The sequence below is a fragment of the Chiloscyllium punctatum genome, chromosome 25 (genome assembly GCF_047496795.1).
Source record: "Chiloscyllium punctatum isolate Juve2018m chromosome 25, sChiPun1.3, whole genome shotgun sequence".
Taxonomy (NCBI): domain Eukaryota; kingdom Metazoa; phylum Chordata; class Chondrichthyes; order Orectolobiformes; family Hemiscylliidae; genus Chiloscyllium; species Chiloscyllium punctatum.
This window is the reverse complement of record NC_092763.1, coordinates 55,241,709-55,260,293: the sequence shown is the minus strand read 5'-3', so window position 1 is coordinate 55,260,293 and position 18,585 is coordinate 55,241,709. Positions and strand designations below refer to the sequence as shown.

The 18,585-nt window shown below is 43.0% G+C and overlaps 1 protein-coding gene across 5 annotated transcripts in view; it reads right to left on the bottom strand.

Annotated features, from left to right (window-relative positions):
* Positions 1-18,585, bottom strand: part of tenm1 (teneurin transmembrane protein 1) — a 2,368,941-nt gene that overhangs the window by 265,281 nt on the left and 2,085,075 nt on the right. For all 5 annotated transcript variants that reach the window (XM_072595290.1, XM_072595294.1, XM_072595295.1 and 2 more), the window contains one exon: positions 16,322-16,560. In XM_072595290.1, coding sequence (XP_072451391.1) covers positions 16,322-16,560 — 239 coding nt within the window. The remainder of the gene's footprint in view (positions 1-16,321; positions 16,561-18,585) is intronic.

The window sequence follows — 18,585 nt, the reverse complement described above, 5'->3', positions numbered from 1 at the left end:
GATGGATGAACTGAGATCATGGCTCAGCTTCCAGCATGAATTACGTGACTGCTGCACACTCTGCTTCCCAGAAACCTGACTCAACCCATCCATTCCCAACTGCGCACTTCAGGCTGATGGCTTTTCTATCCATCATATAGACCGTACAGAGTCCTCGGGTAAGAGAAAGGGTGGGAGGGTTTGCTTTTTAATTAACAACTTGTGATGCTTGACATTGCAACTCTGGGCAGCCAAACCTGGAATTCTAAAAAGGTTCTAAAAAGAGACAGTACAAGATAACAGATGATGTCACATCCCTCCCAGTTCATCTCAATGCCTTCTATGCTCACTTTGAGCAGAAATTTAGAAGAGCGGTAACACCTATTCCAACAAGTCCTGACGAACATATCCCAACAGTCACTAGATCTGAGGTCAAATCAGTTTTCCTTCGTGTGAATCCAAGGAAAGCGATGGGACCAGACAGAGTACCAGGTCTTGCACTCAGAGCATGAGCAGATCAAATGACAGAGGTCTTCTTGGACATCTTTAACCTCTCCCTGCAGCAGGTCACTGTCCCTGCCTGTTTCAAGAGGGCCAACATCATCCCTGTACCTGAGATGGCTCATGTAGCATGGCTCAATGACTCCTGCCCAGTGGCCCTAACTTCGGTGGTTGTGAAGTGCTTTGAAAGGTTGGTCATGGCATTAATCAACTCCAGCCTCTCACTACTCTTGACCCAGTCAAACTTTGCCTATTGGACCAACAGATCCACAAGGCCGCTGTAAAGGAAAGGCTGCCAGAATTCTCAAAGATCCATCCCACCCTGGCAATGTTTTTCTATAACCTCTACCATCGGGGAGAAGGTACAAAAGCCTGAAAACACGCACCAGCCGGTTTCGAAACAGTTTCTACCTTACTGTTGTTAGAATACTGAATGGACTCACAAACTCTTAACATTCACCTATACCTGTGTTTTTGTGTTTGCCACGATTTACCCATTATTTACTTATCTATGCTACTTAACTCTGTGATCTACCTGTATAACTCACAAGACAAAGCTGTCTGTGTGCCTCGGTACACGTGACAATAAATTCAACTTTATTCAGCATCTAAAACCTGGAACATTGAGCTGTCCTTCCCTCAGCCAATATTGAGCCCACACATTATTCTCAACCTAATTCTGTTTCTGAACATGTCACAGGCCTATCGTTGGAGTAAGTTCTGAATTTTTAACTCTCCCATGGCTCCATGTCAACTGTTTCAGCTTGGCAGGTATACAAAGAGAACTAAAACAATGCGCGGCAGTCAGAATCGCTGTAAAACAGACTCATTGCAGTGTGCAGCAAGCCAGTATCATGATGAACGAAACTGGGAGGATTGTGCAGCCGTGAGATTCACTGAAAATTATTCGGCAATAAAGAGGAGGATCCTGTTCTTCTGAAATAGTGGAAGAGACAGCAGCTTCATTAAAAGTGCACCAGAATGGGAACAGTACCTTCAGACAGGGCAAAAGAGAAAGTGGAGTCAGCAATTTCTCAAACAACATGAGAAAATGGGTCGGCTTCATCAAGAGAAGAACCAATCTACATGAGAAGAACAAGGAGGGCAGGAGATAAAAATTGGCAACAGAGGGACCCTTCAACTTCCGTCCTGTGAGGGAGGTGTGACATCACATGAAAATAGGCAGGTGATTGGTGGGTACCTCTTCTGTTCCTTTTGATTGGCCAATTGATTTAAATCAAGAGAATGTTATAGCTGAAGAGTACAGGGTTAAGAAATTCACCGATACATATTTAACATCCAAGTTAATTAATTAAATAGAACACGTTGTTTAGTAGGTGATGTGTTGCAGCTATAGTATACGGGAAACAGTGAACATCCGTATCATCAACAGTGACCACATATGCTGCTGCTTGAAGGATCAGAGTCATTGAACTGGAGAATAAAATTGTACTGTGAGACTTTGTTTCAGGAGGCGCTCACAGCCCTTCGATCTGTTACATCAAATTTGGTCCATGGTCAAGGATAAGAAAGAGTGACTGCAAGGATAGTACATATGGAAATATAGAATTTAGTCTTGGAGATGATTCGGCCAGTGCCCTTGACCACTAGAAATGACGTTTTGAACAGTGTGGATGGAGGGTGGAGACTGGACTGAGGATTAGCAAACTGACCAAAGCACCATGGTATATAGTACAATTCAAGTGAGGGATTTAAAAAAAAGAAAAGTAGTAGTATAAGGGGTTGCAGAGATAGATGAATAGATATTGTTCTTTGCAACAAAGACAGGCAATTGTGAAGGCTGTGTTGCCCACTTGAAATTGGTATAATTAGGAAAGAGGGATTATGAACAGCTTGAGGCTAAATTTAAAAAAAGCAGAACAAAGGTAATAATCTCTGGATGACTATCTCAGCCACGTGGAAATTGGGTAAATAAGATTGAAGAGCTGAACGTGTAGCTTCAAAACTGGTGTGGGAGAAATAGGTCCCGATTCATGGGCCATTGGTGCCAGTACTGGGTAGAAAGAGATCGGTTTCATTGGGTTGAACTTTATTTGAACCAGACTGGATTCAGTGTTCTGGTGAATTGTATAACTAGGATTGTAGATGGAGCTTGAAACTAATGAGTGAGAGGTGAGGTTTCAATTGAAGGGAAGTTTAGAAAATCATAAAGAGTGCAGAGGTACAGCTTAATGAAGAGGTGAATAATAATCAAAGTATAATAGAAAGGGACAGAAAATACAAGCCGATGAGTGCAACAGAAAGTTGAACCAGAGTAAGTGAAAACAGTACAAAGTCAAAGATTAAGGCTCTTTGTCTGGATGCATCTGTAACAAGACAGAGGAATTGACAGCTGAAAGAAATATAAATGAATGTGATTGAATAGCTGTCAGGGAGACTTGGTTGCTGAGGAACTAAGACTGCAAATTCAGTATTCAAGGCAGTTCATACTCAAGAAGAACAGAAAAGAAGGAAAAGGAGGTGAGGTCGCTTGGTTAATAAAAGTGTGTGGTGGGAGTTTTGATAGAAGTGAGATAGGTCATAATGTGGAATAAGTTTAGCAACAAATAAGGAAATAGGTTAGACAATAGACAAAAGATGCAGGAGTAGACCATTCGGCCCTTCAACTCAGCACCATCATTTGTTGTGATCATGGCTGATCATCCTCAATCAGTATCCTATTCCTGCCTTATCCCCATAACCCTTGATTCCACTATCTTTAAGAGCTATATCCATCTCTTTCTTGAAGATATCCAGAGACTTGGCCTCCACTGCCTTCTGGGGCAGAGCATTCCATATGTCCACCACTCTCTGGGTGAATAAGTTTCTCCTCAACTCTGTTCTAAATAGCCTACCTCTTATTCTTAAACTGTGTCCTCTGGTTCTGGACTGACCCATCAGGGAAACCTGCTTCCTGCCTCCAGTGTGTCCAATTCATTGATAATGTTATATGTCTCAATCAGATCCATTCACATCCTATTAAACTCAAGTGTATACAAGCCCAGTTGCTCCAATCTTTTCAACATATGATAGTCCCACTATTCCAGTAATTGACCTCGTGCACTCCCTCAGTAGCCAGAATGTCCTCCCTCAAATTTGGAGACCAAAACTGCACACAATACTCCAGGTGTGGTCTCACCAGGGCCCTGTACAGCTGCAGAAGAACCTCTTTGCTTCTACACTCAATCCCTTTTGTTATGAAGGCCAGCATGCTATTAGCCTTCTTCACTACCTGCTGTGCCTGCATGCTTACCTTCATTGACTGGTGTACAAGAACACCCAGATCTTTGTACTGCCCCTTTACCTAAATTGATTCCATTTAGGTAGTAATCTGCCTTCCTGTTCTTGCCACCAAAGTGGATAACCGTAACCAAACTGCATCTGCCATGCATCTGACCACTGAATTATATCCAGAAATACCTGCTGTTGTTGTTCCACTGCCATCCCTGCTCAGGTACTGAACCATTGAACTTTGGTCAGCTCCTCCTTCGTGGCTCCATAGTTCCCTTTGTTCAACTCAATACTGACACTTCAGATTCTCCCTTCTCCCTCTCAAATTGCAGTTTAAAACTTATCATATTATGGTCACTACCTCCTAATGGCTCCTATACTTCGAGGTCCCTGATCAAATCCGGTTCATTGCATAACACCAGATTCAGAATTGCTTTCTCCCTGGTAGGCTCCAGTATAAGCTGTTCTAAGAATCCATCTTGGAGGCACTCCACAAAACCCTTTCTTCGAGTCCAGTACCATCCTGATTCTTCCAGTCTACCTGCATGTTGAAATTCCCCATAACAACTATAGTAATACCTTTGCAACAGGCCAATTTCAATTCCTTATTCAACTTACACCCTACATCCAGACTACAGTTTGGGGGTCTGTAGATTAGGGTCTTTCTACCATTAGAATTTCTCAGCTCTATCCATACTGACTCTACGTCTCCTGATTCTATGACCCCATCACAAGGGACTGAATATCATTCCTCACCAACAAGGCCACCCCACTCTCTCTGCCCGTCAGTCGGTCCTTTCAATAGCACATATAGCCTTGAATATTCACTTCCCAGGCCCTGTCCACTTGAGACCACGACAGTTATCCCCACAATCGCATCTGCCAATTTCCAGCTGAGCCTCAAGCTCATCCACCTTATTTCATATGCTTCATACTTTCATATATAATATTCTTAACTTGTTACTCCCCTCACCCTTCCTATTAATCCCTATTTCACTTGACCATACTGTATGATCCCTTCTTGAGTTTTCTGCTCCATTGATTCTGTTGCCTTTCTTAACTTCTCTTATTCTCCCTTTCCCTTTAACTCCCTTCTTAAATTTCCAGTTTGTCCCCTCCCCCGCACTACTTAGTTTAAACATACTGGTGTTGCGGTGCAAACTTGTCTGCCAGAATGCTGGTCCCCCACCTATTAAGGTGCAACTCGTCCCTCTTGTATAATTTATCCTTACCGCAAAACATACCCCAGTGATCCAAGAATTTCAATTCTTGCTTCCTGCACCAGTTCCTCTGCCACATCATTCAAGTCCATTATCTCCCTATTAATGCCCTCTCCAGCCTGAGGAACTGGAAGCAAACCGGAGATAACCACCCTGGAAGACCTGCTTTTCGGCCTTCTTCAGAGTTCTCTGAAGTGCCGCTGAAGAAGGTCCCTCCTCTTCTTCCCGACGTCATTTGTGCCGATATGCACCACCACCTCTGGCTCTTCACCTTTGCCCTTGAGGATTCCCTGCACTCTGTCGGTGATGTTCTGGATCCTGGCACCAGGAGGCAACCCATCATCCTCAAATCCCGTCTGTTACCACAGATGCCCCTTTCAGTCCCTCGCACTATTGAGTCCCCTATTATCATGGCTCTGCATGATGTCTTACTCCTTAACTCTGCCTGCATGCCAATTTCCGATGACAGACCTGTCCTCCTCTTGAACTGACAGTGTCATCTGTCTTGACATTTTCCAAGAGATTCGACCTGTTCACGAGAGGTACTTCCCCTGGGATCTGTTGTACTTGAATCATCTCTTCCTTCGTCATTGTCATCTCCCTTCTCCCTTCTCTCTTCTGGTATGCTAGGTGTAATGATCTTGCTTAAGGTCTAGTACAGAACATTCTCATTCTCTTGGATGAGCCTGAGGTCATCTAGTTCTTTCTTCAGTGCTGCAACATGCTCTTTCAGAAGCTGAATGTGTACACACTTTCCACAGCTATAGAAGCCAGAGACACCACCTGTGTCCCTGACCTCTCACATCATGCACACAGCACACTGAATTAATTTGGCAGTCATGTCTTCAACCTCTTCAACTATGGCGTAATCTCATCACTCAGCCTCTTTTAGATTAGATTACCTACAGTGTGGAAACAGGCCCTTCGGCCCAACAAGTCCACACCGACCCTCCGAAGAGAAACCCACCCCCTTATATTTACCCCTGACTAATCCACCTAGCACTACGGGCAATTTAGCATGGCCAATTCACCTAAGCTGCACATCTTTGGACTGTGGGAGGAAACCAGAGCACCCAAAGGAAACCCATGCAGATACAGACACAGGGAGAATGTGCAAACTCCACACAGACAGTTGCCCGAGGCAGGAATTGAACCCGGGCCCCTGGCGCTGTGAGGCAGCAGTGCTAACCATTGAGCCAACATGCCGCCCTCTTGAGCGAAGACTCCTGAGGCAAAGACTCACACTTTTCTCACCAGACACTTCCTACGACCCCCCCTTTTTTTAAAAAGAAACTGGGTTAAGAAATACTTATATGCCCCATAGAGTTGCCTCACCATAAGACAAAGTATAAACAGGAAAATAATGGAGGCACATTAGAAGGGACGACAATTGTCATGAGTGATTTTAATCTGCTTAATAATTTGACAAATAATATGGGCAAAAGTGACATGGAAGACAAATTCTCTGAGTACATCAGAGATTGTTTCTTAAAGCTGCACCTTATAGAACTTAACTGAAAACAGATGGCTTTTGATATAGTAATGTTTAGTAAGTTCGGATTAATAAGCAATCCCATATTTAAGCAGCCTCTGGGGGTAGCAATCACAACATAGTAGAGTTCCAATTTAGTTTGAGGGAGAGCAAATCAAGTCTCAAACTAATGCCCTTTAAGTAAGGGCAATTCCAGATGTATGAAGAAAGGGTTATCTGAAGTTGGCTGGGAAACAGACTAAAGGGAAAGTTAGTGGATGAGCAATAGTAGAAAATTGAGCAGATATTTCATAACACAGAAAAAAATTTTTATTCTGGACTCGTGGAGAAGGATAAACTACTTGTCGTTTATAAAACAGGCAGTTAAGGAGAGTATCCAATTAAAAAACTAAGGCATACAAAGCAGCAAAACTAGTGTTAGGCCAGAAGATTAGAGTTTTTTTAGGAAGCAGCAGTGGATGAATGAAAAGCTAATAAAGATAAAGAAAATGGATTATGTAATTAACAAGAAATATAAAAACAAACAGCAAGAGCTTCTACAGGCATATAAAGAGAGAGTAGTTAAATTAAGTGCAGGATACTTGTAGGGTGAAACTGCAGAATTGATAGTAGGAGTAGGTAAAAGGCAGATAAATTGAATCAATATTTTGCATGGAAGAGGACACTATAAACATCCTTAACATAACAGAAAAGCAAGGTGTAAACGGGAGAAAAGATCTTGTGGTGGAGAAGTCGATGTTTCGTGTTTGACCCTTCTTCAGGACTGGGAGTGGGTGTAGAGGGAGCTGCAGATAAAGACAGGTGGAGGATACAACCTGGTTGCTCAATGGGATGAATGAATCCAGTAGGTAGCTGGGAAGAGTGGCAGGGAGGAGGTGGGGCTGGGAAGGAAGTCAGGGAAAGGAAGGGAGGTTATTTGAAATTGGAGAACTCAATGTTGAGACTTGCAGGGTGTAGGCTGCCCAGGGGGAAGATAAGGTGTTGTTCCTCCAATTTGTGCTGGAAATGGGAAGAGTTCATTGGCTTGACCACAACTTGCACCCTGCTGTCAAATTCACTTGATCCATCTCGGATATCTCCCTCCCTTTTCTGGACCTCACTAACTCCATCTCCGGCGACAGTCTCCAGACGGACGCTGACTACAAACCTGCAGACTCCCATAACTACCTGACACCTCCTCCCACCCAGTGTCCTGCAAGAACTCCATCGCATTCTCCCAATTCCTCCACCTTTGCCGCATCTGCTCGGACCAGGAGACATCCCACTCTGGAACATCCCAGATATCCACCTATTTCAAACAACATGCTTTTTCTCCCTCTGTCAGCTAGACAGCCCTCCACCACATCACCTCCACTCCCTGTTCCACTACTTTAAACTCTCCTCCAATGCAATAAAGACAGAGCCCCCCCTTGTCTTCACCTACCACCCCACCAGTCTCCGTATCCAACGCATCATCCTTAAACACTTCTACCAACTTCAGCAAGACTCCACCACGAAGAACATTTTCCCCTTCCCACCCGTCTCTGCCTTCCACTAGGTCAATTCCCTTCAACAGTTCTTGGTTTGCGCCAGTCTCCCCACCGACCCCTCAGAACCCCCAGGTACCTCCCCCTACAACCGGAAAAGATGCAAAACCTGCCAGTACACCCACACCTCACCTCCATACAGAGTCCCAAACAGTCCTTCCAATGACATGGACAGTGCGAGTGATTTTGGCCTGATCGGTCATGGTGGGGTCGTGGGTAAGGGGGAGGTAGGATGTGGTGTCAGAGTTAGCATTTGGCCTCTGTGATATAGAGGTCCATTCTCCAGATCACCACCGCCCTGCCTTTGTCTGTAGCTTTGATGATGAACCGGGAGTTGTTGCGGAGCAAATGGAGTGCTGCATGTTCAGAGGAGATGAGGTTGGAGTGGATGAGCGGGTGGAGAAATTGAGGCAGCCAAAATCATGTCAGCAGTCTGCAATGAAGAGATCTAGGGTGGAAACAAGGCAGTGGGTGGTGACCAAGTGGAGGAGGAAGATTAGAGGCAGAAGAAGGGATCCTCAGAGGGAGGTTGGCAGTTTTTATGAAAGAAAAAAGCACAGAGGTGGAGGCAGCAGAAGAAGAGCTCAATATCCTAGTGAGTCTGAAATTTGTTGAGGTGGGGGCAGAGGGGTGTGAATGTGAGCCCTTTCCTGAGGACAGATCTTTCAGCCTCAGAGAGTTCGAGGTTGGGGAGCATTGTGAATACATGGCAAGGCTCAGGGGTTGGATGTTGGGGTGTCCCAAGGTGGCTGATGGATGGGGGGGGAGGAGGAAAGGGTGATGACATGTGATAGGTAATGGTTCGATGTGGTGTGGTGAGGGGTAGTGGGTGTGGGAGAGGAGGGGTTGGGCTGGGACTGGGGTGGGGTTGTGAGAAGGGGTGCAGCGAGTTGAGGTGAAGAGGGAGAGGTGGAGGGGGAGGGTGCATTGTGGGGATGGATGGGTGAGGAGGGAGAGCTGGTGTGCTTGCTGGCTGGCTGGCTGGCTGCAGGTCGGCAGTAGGACCCAGGGTGAGCCTGGGAAATGTAGTCCGAGACTTACTTGCAGCGTGGTCGGAACCAGAGTTGGAGGCAGAAGCTGGAGTGAAGTCAAGGCCGTTCTGAGTGTTGTTGTCGGCAGAATCCAGGCAGTGTCGCAGGAGAAGTCTGGAGCGGAGACGGGGGTTGCGGATGAGTACATTTCCCTTGTACCCGCTGTAGATCTCTTCATTGCCGACTGCCAACATGACATTGGCCACCTCAATATCTCCACTCCCCTCCCCCACTCCAACCTCACCTCTCCGAACATGCAGCACGCCAGTCGTTCTGCAACAACCCCTGGTTCACCATCAAACCCACAGACAAAGGTGGAGCGGTGGTCGTCTGGAGAACGGACCTTTATGCCTTGCCTATAACCCCACCACGACCCATCAGGCCAAAATCACCTGCACTGTCTGTGCCCTCATTGCATCTGGTGATCTCCTCTCCACTGCCTCCAAACTCAGTTTCCCAACCTCGTACTGCCCAGTTCTACCTGTTCCCCAAGATCTACAAGCCCAACCACCCTGGCCAACACATCATCTTGACATGCTCCTGCCATACATCCTCATCACATCCTACCTCGACTGCATCCTCTCTCCCTTAGTTCAGGCACTTCCACCTACATTCGGGACACCAACCATACCCTCCATCTCTTCAGCAACTTCCATTTTCCCAGCCCCTAGCACTTTATCTTCAGTATGGATTTGCAGTCCTTATGCACCCCTTATGCTGGAGTTCTCTGAGGAAATAAAAAGCAGACTAGATAATGGGGAGCCAGTCAGTCAATCTATTGTGGTTGGGTGTTCAGTCGTCATTCGATAATGAACCACAGAAAACAATTATGCACAAAACCCTGCATATTTTTGAGAACCTCCATCAAATTTCCTCAGTGGTCATACCAGTCATAAATAAAAGAACTTTGTTTTTGCATTATTTACCTCTATTTTAAGCCCCAAAATCTCACATGCCTTTTAAAACATTTTTTTTCAGTTTGTCCCTCTTGTTTACATTATTTCTACACATATAAGAGGTCATTGGGTCAGTTAGCTCAGGTAGCTGGACAGGTGATTTCTGAAGCAGACCAATGCCAACAGTATGGCTTAAAATCCTGCACTAGCTGAAGTTACCATGAAGGCCTCTTCTTCTCAACTCTCTCCCTTGCTTGAGGTGTGGTGATCCTCAGGTTAAACCACTATCAGTCATTTCTCTCTAATAAGAGACTTGTCTTATGTTCTGTTAAGATTATGGTGACGTTTTTACTATCAGGTCCATTTATTCCTGCACCCATTTGGTATCATATCATATATGTTGCATCACCATTCTCCATGCTTCTAATCAAAATGTATCAAACAACAATTTGTGACAAATTTCATCTGTCATTTACATGACTTTCCAGCGCAATGCTGATGCAGCATTACATTGTCTAAACTGGCACCTTTATGATAAAATATTGAAGGGAAATCCATGGCCCTCTTAGGTGGGATAGGAAAGTACTTCGAAGAATACTTGAGGATTGTTTGTGGGATAGGATGTTATTTTGAAGAATAGTTGAGGATTCTGTTGTGGTGCCTTTGTCAATCTTTATCCATCAACAGACTATAAGAATATATGACAATCATGTTATTCTTTTTTGGACCTTGCTGTGTGCAAATTACCTGTCATCATTCCCCATATTACAACAGTGACCACTTCAAAGATACTGCATTGGCTGTCCATCACATTGAAGCATCATTTATCACAGTTAAGCCACATCACTTACTTCTGAAAAGATGGTACTAATTTCACATTCCATGAGATCAACTAAATTAATTGAAAAATCTGGATGCAAACTGCCAAGATTCAGCAAAATGTTGCTGTCAAAATTGTTTCAAACTGACATTCCAAGAAGTGATCCAGATAAAGCATGGGATCACATCTGCCTTTTAAACTAATTTTTCAGCTTGCCTTCCAGGTTAGATTCTTATACACATGTTCCAACAGATCATTTCACATCTGAACCCACTTCAGAATTATGTCATTTATTAGTGAGTTGAGAAGTTTTGTAGCTCAGGTTGAGGTTTTGGATGTAGGTTTGCTCATTGGGCTGAAAGATTGTAGAGTCATAGAGACAGAGATGGAAACAGACCCTTCACTCCTACCCATCCATGCTGACCAGATATCCCAACCCAATCTAGTCCCACCTGCCAGAACCCGGCCCATATCCCTCCAAACCCTTCCTATTCATATACCCATCCAAATGCCTCTTAAATGTTGCAATTGTACCAGCCTCCACCACATCCTCTGGTAGCTCATTCCATACACAGATCACCCTCTCCATGAAAAAGTTGCCCTTTAGGTCTCTTTTATATCTTTCTCCTCTCACCATAAACCTATGCCCTCTAGTTCTGGACTCACTGACCCCAGAGAAAAGACTTTACCTATTTATCCTATCCATTCCCCTCATAATTTTGTAAACCACTATAAGTTCACTTCTCAGACTCCGACGCTCCAGGGAAAACAGCCCCAACCCTGTTCAGCCTCTCCCTGTAACTCAGATCCTCCAACCCTGGCAACATCCTTGTAAATCTTTTCTGAACCCTTTCAAGTTTCATAACATCTTTCCGATAGGAAGGAGACCAGAAATGCACGCAATATTCCAACAGTGGCCTAACCAATGTCCTGTACAGCCGCAACATGACCTCTTAACTCCTGTACTCAATACTCTGAACAATAAAGGAAAGCATACCAAATGCCTTCTTCACCAACCTATCTACCTGCAACTCCACTTTCAAGGAGCTATGAACCTGCACTCCAAGATCTCTTTGTTCAGCAACACTCCCTAGGAACTTACCATTAAGTATATAAGTCCTGCTAAGATTTGCTTTCCCATCTGCCACTTCTCAGGCCATTGGCCCATCTGGTCCAGATCCTGTTGTAATCTGAGGTCACCCTCTTCGCTGTCCACTACACCTCCAATTTTGGGGTCATCTAAAACTTACTAACTGTACCTCTTATGCTCGCATCCAAATCATTTATGTAAATGACAGAAAGTAGAGGGCCCAGCACCGATCCCTGTACCACTCCGCTGGTCACAGGCCTCCAGTCTGAAAAATAACCCTCCACCACCACCCTCTGTCTTCTACCTTTGAGCCAGTTCTGTATCCAAATGGCCAGTTTTCCCTGTATTCCATGAGATCTAATCTTGCTAATCAGTCTCCAATGGGGAACCTTGTCAAACACCTTACTGAAGTCCATATAGATCACATCTACTGCTCTGCCCTCATCAATCTTCTTTGTTACTTCTTCAAAAAACTCAATCAAGTTTGTGAAACATGATTTCCCACACACAAAGCCATGTTAACTATCCCAAATCAGTCCTTGCCTTTCCAAATACATGTACACCCTGTCCCTCAGGATTCCGTCCAACAACTTGCCCACCACTGAGGTCAGGCTCACCAGTCTATAGTTCCCTGACTTGTCTTTACCACCCTTCTTAAACAGTGGCACCACATTTGCCAACCTCAAGTCTTCTGGCATCTCACCTGTGACTATCAATGATACAAATTCCAGACATTTCATTACCTTACTAGGTAACATCTTCAGTGGACCTCATGCAAAGTAATGCTGAAAACTCCTGCTTTCTATTTATATGTTTGGGTTTCTTTGGGTTGGTGATGTTATTTCCTGTGGTGAGGTCACTTCCTGTTCTTTTCTCAGGGGGTGGTAGATAGGATCTAACTCGATATGTTTGTTGATTGAGTTCTGGTTGGAATGCTATGCTTCTAGGAATTCTTGTGCGTGTCTTTTTTTGGCTTGTCCTGGGATGGATGTATTGTCCCAGTTAAAGTGGTGTCCTTCCTCATCTGTTTGTGAGGATACTCGTGAGAGACAGTCATGTCTTTTTGTGGCTAGTTGGTGTTCATGTATTCTAGTGGCTAGATTTCTGCCTGTTTGTCCAATGTAGTGTTTGTTACAGTCCTTGCATGGTATTTTGTAAATGACATTAGTTTTGCTCATTGCCTGTATAGGGTCTTTCAAGTTCATGAGCTTCTGTTTTAGTGTGTTGGTGGGTTTGTGGGCTACCATGGTGCCAAGGGGTCTGAGTAGTCTGGCAGTCATTTCAGAGATGTATTTGATGTAGGGGAGCGTGGCTAGGGTTTCTGGACGTGTTTTGTCTGCTTGTTTGGGTTTGTTGCTGAGAAATCGATGGACTGTGTTCATTAGGTACTTATTCTTCTTGAATACATGGTATAGGTGTTTTTCCTCTGCTCTGCATAGTTTCTCTGTGCTGCAGTGTGTGTTGGCTCATTGAAATAATGTCATTTATTTTGTATTACCATTCCCCATTCTTCGTAACAAAATTTATCATGTGATAGACAAGAGTTCTAATTTTAACTCTAACCAGCAGGAAAGCTGGGTGGGCTGGTGGTGAGGGTAGGAATGAAGTGCATACCAAAGTGTACCAAGCCGGCTCTGAGAATCCAGTGCCTCAGCTGTGTAGGAATAGATGGAGAAAGTCAGAGAGAGGGGGTATTGTGGGAGAGGAGAGGGTTAAACTTTCTCTGGGCCTGGTGGGAAGCACTCTCAGGGAGTGGGGGAGCATTATGTAATTACAGGCACATCTGCAATTATATGGAAGGACCATGTCACTTGACTGAGCCACCAACAGGAAATTAAGTTAAAATTGTGAAACCATGGGGAAGAACACAGCATGGCAAGTAAAGCATGTCGACAATTTTAACATGATTATTTGCTTGGATTTTGCTGGATGAGCCAAACTACTCTACAGTAACTTAAAAGTACTTATTTATCAAGGGATATATCAGTTTGGACAGATCAAAACACTGTTTTTAGAAGAGAAATCCAGTTGGGTCCTTCACATAAACCACGAGGCTAATCAGTAGGTCAGAGTTTGGATACTCTCCAGCCAATAACTCACTTCCTGCTGCTCAAAACCTTTCCCCAATTATGTGAAGAAGAAGTCAGGAGTGTGAAAAATAACTCCACTCAACTTGTTAAGTGTAATTTCAAAAACATTTACCCTGTTAGTTTCCAGGCTGAAGCAGAATGCGTGATTGGTCTCTATCCATCACTTTAGACATTCACTTCCTCTGTTGTCAGTGCACTTTGTACATAATGGTAGCAATGTGTACCATTCACAAGATGTACTGCAGCAACTTGCCAAAGTTTCTTTGACAGCATTTTCCAAATCTTCAAGTTTTACCATTACAGAGGACAAGGGCAACAGGCTTCCACTACCTGCAACTTATTTTCAATTTATAGATGATCCTGCCTTGAAACCATATTGACGTTGCTTCACTGACTGAGCCAAAATGACAGAACACCCTCCCTCAGAGCATTGTGGATGTATCTTCACTATATGTAATGCAGTACCTCAAGAAAGTGTTCCAATACCTTTCCAATGGTAATCACGGATGGGTAATAAATGCTGGCCTTTCTTTCTTATTTATTCATTCATAAAATAAAAGTCATCGATCCTTCTTGGGAATGTCTTGTGAGATTGGAGTAAACTCTATTGAATAATCTGCAAACACTTCGCATCTCTGCCTCAGTTTACACATTAAGAGTAAATCTGCTGAGTGCTTCCAGCATTTCTCGTGATTACAATGTTTAAGAATGGGCACATGGGCAAAGTACTGGAGGACTTTTGGCACCAATGGAACTCTCTCCATCATCAGTGAATGCCTTTAGGAGAGGCCTGGGAAGCAGCAGAGAAAGAAAATGCAAATAAAATATTAGTCATTTCAAATGGTGAGTTGAGGAACTGAGCGTGCTCATGCAGAAGTGCAGTAACTGTCGTGCGCTGTCAGAGTAAATCTCAGTACAGCATGAATAAAACCTAAGAGCTTGGAGCTGAGACCAATTTTGATGTTTGATGAGAACTTTTCAGAAAATACTATTGTTAACAAATCACTTTAATATTTCAGAAACCAACTGAAATAGCTGTGAAAACAAATGATGTTTTAAAATGATTGGCCATTAGCATCCAACACATTTCATTCAGCTTTGAATTCTGTTTTTCAATTCCAATTCAATTTGGGTCAGACATACAATCAATAAATGTATCCCAATGAATATCAAAGGGCATAGAAGTATTGTTTAACTAAAGAGAATTAGAGTTTTGTTTTGTTGTTGATTAGCTAGCTCAGATGATTAAGCAGAAAAAATAGTGCTTTTAAAGAAAAACCAGATCACCTGCCAAGCAAATTAGATGGTGCCAGAAGAACCACGATAAAAATCATTAGCAAAGCTAATCTCTCTTTGATTTGAATGTTTGATTTAATTAGTTAGACCAATGGAACTATGAGCGAAAGCCTATATTAAAAAAAAAGCCAAATATTTACAGTAAACTAACATCACAACCTAGACAGCATCCAGTTTCAGAGACAAGAAAAATCCTACTAATTGAATTCATATTTGAGTACTGATCTATACTGAGATGTTTTGAGATGTCTTTACTAATTGCAGCGTGATACTCTCAGCTTAGGTCCATTATTGTCTCTTCACCCTAAATACATTAATATAAATCAACTGCACTCTTTAAAAAAGCATTAAGGATTCCAACATTGGAATGAAAGTTCATTCAATAAGAATATTTTGTAGTTGTTATCAAATGCTATTTACAAATAAATTGTACATCTATAATTTATGAATGCTTAATAGCTCTTCACAAAGTTACTTTATTTATTTTGCTGTGCGAGTTCTCCACTTAGTCAATGAGGGATGAAGAATTTATTTTTAATTTATCAAATATGCAATCGGTGGGAGATAATAGGACTAAGTAAATATACCAAAGATTTGCACATGTATTGATGAAAATCACTCTATATTGCAGTTCTTATCCTACAATATTTTGTAAAAGGGAAAGAGACTATGGGGTTGTTGGCTGACTAGGATCTTTCCTGGTAACAGGTCGAAGTCTGTCCAAGCCACAAATGGTTCATGATCAAAACAAGAAGGCACAAAGAGAAACCCCATCCACATAAGAGTCTCAAACAGCACCAATATTGTTTTATCGACTTTAGCCGTTTGCTTTACATAGTCCCTCTTGCAAACTGGGTAGATATCATGAAAAATGTTTTCCACTGTTACTGATATTTGAAGACAGTGCTAAAATCATTTGATGAAACAATTATAGGATAAAAATGAAAGGGAGAATCAATAAATTGTAATGCACCACCTGACACCTTAAAATTTTAAGCAAACTTGTGCAATTAGAAAAACAATTAACCTTTGCTCATACAAACTGAAATAATCTAATTTTATGAGTATGATACAATGTAGTTTGCTGTTCAGGAAAATTAATGAAGGATAAATTGGAAAGTAACAGGTTGATTTAAAGAAGAGACTTACCAATGACGTAAGCCAGGAGGAGAGCTAGAGTTACAGTAATGGCTGTTGCACTCAGTGCTGTGCACTTCCAATTGCAGCACTTGTAAGGTTTGTTGAAAGTGAAGGCAGGTCTGGAAAAGGTACTTCTGGGAAGGGGTCTTGGAGGTGGAGAGTAAACAGTATTGGAAGTCAAAGGATAGCTTGGATTGGTAGTACCATAGAGACTGGATGTACCAGATCCTGGTTTAAATAGGAAATGCCTACAGGAAAAGAGAGAAACAGATGAAATAGGATTGAAAGAAAGATATATACTGAGATTGTTACTGTTTTGCCTCTGTGCATCATACATTTAAATAATATAAACATTTGATTACAATGTGAAAAAATAGTCCTTGAACCCTCCGAAAATTACATTGCATTTAAAGAGAATCTTTCACATTTTCAACCAATAATATTGGAAGCACCTAACCATTTTTCTGAATATTAGGAAGTCAAGGATAAATAAGAATAGTTGCTTCCATTAAAAATATGTCCCTCTGAGAGACCACTTCTGTGACGGTATTCCACCACAATTTGAAAATCACTGTTACATCACTGCTTAATGATTGGAATATTTATCACTGCTTAAGTAATGACGACTTTCAGGTCTATTTAAAATTCACGTTTCATGAAGTTAAAATGTATGATTTCACTGCAACATTCCTGGCTTAATTCTTTGATTACTTATTCACTCGTAAGATGTGGCCATTGCTGGCTGGCCAGCGTTTATTGCCTGTTCCTAGTTGACATTGAGACGATGGCAGTGAGCTGCCTTTCTGAATTGCTGTAGTCTATGTGTTGTAGTTAGATTCACAATAGCCTTAAGGAGGGAATTCCAGGAATATGACCCAGTGACATTGAGGGAACAGTGATATATTTCCAAGTCAGGAGGATGAGTGGCTTGGAGTGGAACTTGCTGATGTTCCCATGTATCTGGTGGGCATGGGCATAGGTTTAGAAGGTACTGATTTAAGGATCTTTGATGAATCTCTGCAGTGCATCATGTTGATAGTACCCACTGCTGTTACTGAGAATTGGTGGTGAAGGTAGAAGATGCTTGTGCATGTGGTGCCAATGCTTTGTCCTTAGCTTTTTGAGTGTGGTTGGAGCAGCAGTCATCAGGCAAGTGTGGAATATTTCATCACCCTCCTGAATTGTGCCTTGTAGATGGTGGACAGGTTTTGGAGAGTCAGGAAAAAAGTTACTTGCTACAGTATTCCTCGCCCCTGACCTCCTGTTGGAGTCAATATATTGACATGGGAGTCCAATTGAGTTTTGATCAATGGTAGTTTGAGGGATGGTAACACTATTGAATGTTAAGGGAATGACTGATTAGATTGTCTCTTATTGGAGATGATCATTGCCTGGCATTTGTGTGGTGTGAATGGTGTGAATTTGTTGAAACATATTTATTCAAAGTACAGGCTGAACAGGCTGGGGCTGTTTTCCGTGGAGCGTCGGATACTGAGGGGTGACCTTATAGAGTTTACAAAATTATGAGGGGCATGGATAGGGCAAATAGGTAAAATCTTTTACCTTGAGTCGGGGAGTCCAGAACTAGAGTGCATAGGTTTAGGGTGAGAGGGGAAAGATATAAAAGAGACCTCAGGGGCAACGTTTTCATGCAGAGGGTGGTATGTGTATGGAATGAGCTGCCAGAGGAAGTGGTGGAGGCTGGTACAATTGCAACATTTAAGAGGCATTTGGATGGGTATATGAATAGGAAGGGTTTGGAGGGATATGGGCCGGATGCTGGCAGGTGGGACTAGATTGGGTTGGGATATCTGGTCGGCGTGGCCTGGTTGGACCGAAGAGTCTGCTTCCATGCTGTATATCTCTATGACTCTATGACTCTATAATCTGTTAGCTTTCTGAACATCACAGACCTGCTGGAAAGTTGACAATGAGGACTTGCATGATTAACCAAGTTGCATTTTTTTCAGGGGAGAAGGGAATGCTGAGAATGAGATGGAAAATATGTGAATTCACAATCCACTTTCATAGAATCCCAACAGTGAGGAAATAGACCACTTGGTCCTTCGTGTGCACACCACCCCATCGAATCCAAACCACCCCTCTGAAGAGCATCCCAAACAATCCCACCACATCCCCATAACTCTGCATTTTCCATGGCCAATCCACCTAACCTGCACATCTTTTGCCTGTGGGAGGAAACTAACACAGATATGGACAAAATGTCCAAACCGTGGGCAGCACGGTGGCACAGTGGTTAGCACTGCTGCCTC